Source organism: Miscanthus floridulus, chromosome 15, assembly GCF_019320115.1.
Source record: "Miscanthus floridulus cultivar M001 chromosome 15, ASM1932011v1, whole genome shotgun sequence".
Taxonomy (NCBI): domain Eukaryota; kingdom Viridiplantae; phylum Streptophyta; class Magnoliopsida; order Poales; family Poaceae; genus Miscanthus; species Miscanthus floridulus.
In genome coordinates this window covers 31,071,394-31,078,284 of record NC_089594.1, presented here as the reverse complement: position 1 = coordinate 31,078,284, position 6,891 = coordinate 31,071,394, and the positions used below count along the sequence as shown (strand labels likewise).

Genomic DNA, 6,891 nt, shown 5'->3' with positions numbered 1-6,891 from the left:
TACGTGTGAGATGATGAGAATAATCTTCTTCTCGTACAGTGGTGTTTACGGTAGCAACCAGGTAATAACTTGTGTGGATACTACGTTTGTGAATTTATCACTGCACACATAAGAAGAACTTCTGAAGATGTCCTCAGAGTACGTATATATTAATTTTTTATTTATTTTTAAATGAATATATATATATATGTATTAATACTTTTCCTTTTATTTCAAATGCAAGACTGAATGGTTGAAACAAAGGGTCATGCAAAAAGTCCATCTGAAAGCAGTTCAAGAGTCAATAGCAGGATTTCTTTTAGAAAAAGTGCTAAATCCCAACGGCGAGTTCTACTCTGATCCTAAGGAATAAATGATGTAAATTAAATGTTTATTGATATCGTTATTTTCGATAACAAGATTATGAAAGTGTTGTATATATACATATATATCTATAATATATATAGTTTCATACTTTATTCGAATATAATAATACTTAAGATGAGAATTAGATGTAATTATATACGTGCGTGTATTTATATTAGCAGCATAGAATACGTACATAAAAGCATATTATATATTAAACAAATATATGGAAAACAAATTAAACAAAAAAAGAAAAAGAAAAGGAACATTTAGTCCCGATTGGGGTTACCAACCGGGACTAAAGGGTGCGGCCACGTTTGCTCAGCTGGAGGGCCTTTAGTCCCGGTTGGTAACACCAACCGGGACTAAAGGTCTCTCTTTAGTCCCGGCTCGATGACCCGGGACTGAAGGTTCCACCTTGAGTCCTGGGATCGTTATCTCGGCGTGGTAACCAGGACAAAAAACCGTTACCGCTCGAGACAACAAGGCCATCCTGTAGTAGTGAGGCTATGCCTGCTCCAGAGAAATGGGAGCGAAGCAAGTAGAAGCATCCGTGCCTGTTCATTAAAAAATACAAAAGAGAGTAGAGTGTGAGAGAGACACGGTAGATGAGCCTCCGCACTCTAACTCTTTTATTGTTTTGCATTGGTTTACTGGCTCTAGGAATCAACACCCACACTGCAGCATACATGAGTGATGCCAGTTTTTTTTTGCATATGGGGCCTAGAATTTTTGTACGTCACTTCCACGTTGTGGAAGGCCTAAGGCAGCCCTGCTTTGATAGCTACAGCTGCAGAATAGTGACACTTATGGGACAAAAATATAATCTCCTCAACAAAAACAAATGACAAAAACATATTATTTTTCATTGTGAGTTTTTCGAGGGATCAAAGAGCGAGTGCTCCTACTAGCTGTCTATAGCTCGATCGGCACTATAGTATTGTTTGAACCCGTTTTAAATTTCAACTCATGGATACATATTGCTCTACTGACTAGTAGAAGGCTAGTAGCCAGTTAATAGGGTTTCGTGTACACGGTGATGTTCCTCCAGCGCGACTCCACGAGCGGCGACACGTCGTGATGCCCCATGTACACCCCGAACTTGAAGTAATGCAACGCGCTGGGCCTGACGTTGACGGCCAGCCTGGGCGCGCCGTCGACGTACACGGCGACCGTCGACGCGCCGACGTCATGCACCACGTTGAGGCGGAACCAGCGGTCATAGATGCCGTCCTCCACCACCTGCCGGTCATAGTACCGCAGCGTGCCGTTGTAGACCCACAGCATCAGCGTCGTGGCGTGCGCACCGCCGTCCTCGTTGTGGATCTGCATCACCGACGCGCCGGAGGTCCCCGCCGGCACGTAGCCGTAGCCCTCCAACTGCCACACCCCCGACGAGTAGTCGTGGCACTGCATGGTGCGTGCAAACACTCGTATATATGCATCATGGAGATTGGAGAAGGAAGGGAACAGATGAAGTGAACTCATGGTTGCTTGGGTGCTTACGGTGAGGCGGACTTCGGTGCGGGGCTTGGTGCCGGTGACGGTGTTGAAGGGCTTGTCGCCGGCGTACACCAAGAAGGTGCGCACGCCGGTGACGTTGTCGTAGCTGTACCGTTGGTTCTCCGGCACGTCGTAGGGGCTCTGCACCACGAAGTTGCCCTCCGCGAGCTCCACCTGGATGAACCCGGCGGTGAGGTCGATGGCCGAGACCGAGGACGCCAAGGCGAGGACCAAGGAGAGGACTAGTAATACTAGCTCCGTGCGCGCGGCTTCGCCACCGTTGAGAGCGCGGTGGAAGGAGGAGGCCGCCATGATCGATGAGAGGACCTCGTTCTCGTTATATGTGGGATTATCGATGCAATGCAAGAGTGTGCCAGGTTATAGTATGGATTATCGGCGGTGATGTCCAAGCAAGAAGGGGTTGTCACCTTTACCGCCTCCAGCAAAACCGGGTGTTAATTTGTTGGATTGTTTCGACATCGTCAATAATGCTGGCTTGGTGGTGCGCGTGTATTGTCAGTTTGTAACGAGACGGCAAAGAAAGGGAAGGCCGGCAACCACTACTCGATTTGATAATGGAAATGGAATCTAGTCACATGTGAAATGAAGTACTGTTGGAAAATTAGGCCTTTGCTAAATTATATTTTCGAATATAAATCATGATAGATGTAGTATATATATACGATTCTAGTACTATTAAATAAAAGTATGCTTTTCTCACGAATTAGCACACACATAACAAAAAGTAGTACTAAAATAAAAATGAAGTACAATATAATGGTTAAAAAAATTTCACCAAAAAAATATAATGGTTAGAAAATTAAACCTTTGAGCGAGACCGCAGTGTGTTAAGATGAAGGTAAGTTCAATGTCGGCCTCGCCGGTCAACGCTGCCACAGGACCTTTAATTTTCGGTCCAAGATCAAAGCCTCCTGAATCCCGATGTGGCGATGTCTCTCTTTCAGCTCTAATACTGTCTCTCTTTCAGCTCTAATACTATAGGCGTGTTTAATTGCTCGTCGCACGTCGCCACAGCTATAGCTCGCCATAAAAATTAAACAGCTGAGTCACACCAAACCCCATGGCGTGACCATGCTTGTGTCTGTTGCTTAATATAGCAGCGTTTTGATTTTTTTTTTTGTTTTGTCGATCTAAAATAAAGGATTTATGTATCTCTAATTTTTTCAAATTCTTTATGTATACGATAGAAAATAAACATGACCCATTTCTACCAACGGCATCCTTAAGAGAACTGCAAGTGTAAATACATTATTTCTACTAGCAATATGCTTAAAGAAACTGCTAGTAAATAATGTATTTACAACGGTGGTTGATGGTCATGGACCTACCGTTTAATTTATATTGGCGTCTATACATTTTATTAAACCGCCAGTGAAACAAATAACAAGTGTCAACAAAAGTCGTTTCTATACTGGTGAACAATTCTTGCCAAAAATTGCTTATAAACATCGGGTCTCCAATGGGGAAATAAAATAAGAGCAGTCCACCCAATTTGCTCCTCTCCTTCTAGGTAGTTAGCTGCTTAAATGTTGTCGATTTTTTTAGAAAACAATAGTTATTTGTTGCTGTTTTAAGATAGCTTATCATTTTTTCTTCAACAACAGTGGCATTGAGGCCTCACATAGTTGGTGTCAGTTTGCATGCCAAAGCAATAATTATACTATTATAGCAGACTTGTTTGGTGTTTATTAGTCCTTGCGTTCCAAATTATAATACGTTTTGAATTTAATAGATACATTATTTTTACTATGTATATAGACAATAGTATATATCTAAATGCATAGCAAAAGCTGTGCATCTAGAAAATCCAAGACGTCTTATGATTTAAAATGGATGGAGGGAGTATGTCCTTATTTGCAAAAAATAAAATGTCCAATCCTCCAACTTTAAAAGTGTATGGACCAGATTGAGCCTCTAGTGTAAACAGTAGGCTATGTATCTAGAAAAACAATGAAAAACAGTATAATTATTTGCAATAATTATAATAATTGCTGTTTTATAAAGAAACTAAAGAGAAGCATGAAGCTCAGACCATGCAAATCCAGCAAACTTGTGTAGACCGCCCAAGAACAACACTCTGCTCAGACGATGGGCGGATCGATGCTATAGCTGGAAAATGTTTGGCGTTCACCATGTACCTAAACGCTAGCGAGATGCCTTACATACCTGCAGAAATCCAAGGCACGGCGATTCTGTCCATGCGTTGAGTTTGTATGCTAGATGCCATGCGTGCCGAACTTCAAGGCACGGCGGTTCTGGCCATTGTTCTATATATTCTATGCTTTGCTAGCTTCGCCTCACAGCAATGTAATCAGCCTTTACGTTTACGTACAATACTGTGCAACGCTCTCCGGCCGGCCGGCCGGCCGGCGGCCAGCCGGTCCTATAAGTGGAGCAGGGTGCAGTGTGTTACCGACTACTACTACTACTCGTATAGGGTAATTTCAGTAGCTGGTGGATACAAGGACTCGAGACGCCGGCGATCGCCGCCGCCGCCGACACCTTCTGGTGCGGTTCAGAGTAGTGTCCAAGTTCCACTTCTCCTCTGGTTCCTTGCCGTTACAAGAAGGAGCCAGGAGGTTGCCTCCGACATGGGCCACGCAGGGCCAGTAGTTCACTTAGCCCACTCCGGTCCAGAGATCTTGGGGTTCGGCTTCCTGGGCCGTGTAACTCTCTCTTGGGCCGCTTCATTTGAGGAATATGCCTTCTCCCGCGCAGCTGCCCCCTTCTGTCCTCCTCCAGTCCTCCATTAGCTTCGGCTTCATCAGTGTTCGCAGCAAAGGTACCGGCGGCCTTGGTGATGCCGGCGGTGACAACCCCCCCCCCCCCCCCCCCCCTTCCATGAGAACCAGCTTGACCCCAAGCTGGTGCATGCGGGACTGTTGGCATAGTGGTTCCTCATCTTCCCAGGTTGCCAGTGAAGATGGGAGATATGACCCTCGAACCAGTGAAAGGTCCTTGTTTGATTTTGATAATTGAGTGACAGTCCTAGGTGGACTAATTGTGTTTATGTGAGATACACAGGTACATGTGTATGAGCAACATATGCCATGGAGGTGGAAATGGCTCGGAGATGTTGCAAAGCTCACACATGTGATGATGAAGGAGCTCATTGCATATGAGACATGACATTGAGTCATGTGATTAAGGTGGAGAAGATCAAGACATGACTTGGCTTGGTGGACCGGTTGCAAGCGTGAAGGGCAAGTTGGAGGCTTTGGAGCGATGGACCGCGTGGCGGTGAAGCTTGAGCAAGACTTGGCGCCGATGGACGAAGGCAACGGTGAAAAGCAAGTGAAGTCAAGATCGATGAACCAATATGATCACGTGATGATATGAAGTGGATCATATCATTATTGATCGTGTTGGTGCATGTGTTGCAACAACAATGGAGGAGATGGAATGGAATGCACAAGGCAAAGGTATAACCTAGGGTATTTCATTTCACCGGTCATAGGTGTGTAGAGAAGTTTATGACCGGGTTTAGGATAGATGGCCGTACTATCAAGAGGGGCAAACTTGTTTGCATATCGGTCATCTAGTGCCACTCGAGTGATCTAACTTTGCATCGTTGCTAGAATCGAGTGGCATGGCAAGTTGAGTGGCTAATCCTTTGGAAAATGATTGTGAAAATGCTAACACACATACACATGGTGGTGTACACTTGGTGGTGTTGGCACATTTACAAAGGAGAAGAAGTTGGAGTTGATGAGGATCAAATCGGTGAAGAAATGAAGATGAGAAGGCGTCACTATGAGTGACCGAACGCTGGCCTCAACCAGATGCTGGCATTGAAAGTGACCTGACACGCAGGGGCCGCGTCCGGTCGCGTGTGACGTACGGTGATGTAGGCGGCGCTAGAGTTGGCGCGCAAGCACAGAGCTAATCGGACGCTGGTCTACGTTCGATCGTGCAGGAGCGGACGCATCCGGTTGCAAAACAGAGGCTCAGGGAGCTCTTTGGAAACGACCGGACTCAGGCGGTGGTGTGTCTAGTCATCCTCGCTGTGCTACATCCGATTGCAACTTGACCGTTGGCGCGTGAAGTTACCATTGAGATCGGGTGGCTCCGGTTGAACGCAGAGCGACACGTGGATGACATAGCGCGATCGGACGTTGGCAGGGTGCGTTCGGTCGATCCGACCGGTGCATCCGGTCAGCCCAAAATCTACCCAGTGTAGGGGTAACTGTTATTTTAGCCCATGGGGCTATAAATAGAAGTATTGGTCGGCCTTTGGCCGTGAGGAGAAAAGAACTGAGCACCCTTGAGCCTTGGTGGCTTGTGTAGGTGTGCTTGGGAGCCCTCTAACTCACTTGAGCTTGATAATGTTCATCCGATCAAGTGAGTGAGCGATTCTAGTGCGATTGCATCGTGAGGTTGCATCGAGTGGCACTAGGTGATCGAATTGTAAGCCGGTGGTGCTTGTTACTATTGGAGGTTGTCACCTCTTAGACAGCTTGGTGGTGGTCTCCATCGAAGCCCGCAAGAAGCTTGTGCGGTGCTCCGGAGAAGAGCTTTGTGAAGGGCATTGTGCTCGCCCCGTGGGAGCCGCGAAGAGCAACTCTAGTAGAGCGAGACGCGAAGGGCGACAAGTGGTCCGGTCAGGTCAAGTGCTAGAGCTTGTGGTAAGCACTCCACGTGGAAGAGTGTGACTTGCGGGTCACCACTAGCAAGAGGACTGACGGTAACCTTGGAGCTTGTCTCAACAGGGACTAGCGTGTTGGCAAGCACGTGAACCTCGGGATAAAAATCATCGTGTCAACATTGTTCTTCCCGTTGATTTGCAATCCCCTTACATAAGCTTGTAATTACTTTCATATACATTGTGCTTGTGTAGTAGCTCTTGTAATTAGTTAGCTTGTGTAGCTCACTAGTTACCTTCTTGCTTGTGTAGCATAGAAGTAGCTCCCTTGCGTGGCTAATTTGGTTTGTGTAACCTTGTTAGTCACATTGCTTAGTTTGTGTAGCTAAGTATTTACGCTCTCTAATTTGGCATTGGTTGCCTTGTTATTGAGCATTGCT

General features: G+C 46.0%; 1 protein-coding gene across 1 annotated transcript; it reads right to left on the bottom strand.

The window, feature by feature from the left end:
• Positions 1-1,359: 1,359 nt before the first annotated feature.
• LOC136507312 (citrate-binding protein-like) lies at positions 1,360-4,069 on the bottom strand. Its single transcript, XM_066502077.1, has 4 exons — positions 4,036-4,069; positions 3,920-3,978; positions 1,852-2,181; positions 1,360-1,755 (listed from the first exon to the last, which is right to left on the bottom strand). The coding sequence occupies exons 1-4, from the start codon at positions 4,067-4,069 to the stop codon at positions 1,360-1,362; spliced, it is 819 nt and encodes a 272-aa protein (XP_066358174.1).
• Positions 4,070-6,891: the final 2,822 nt, after the last annotated feature.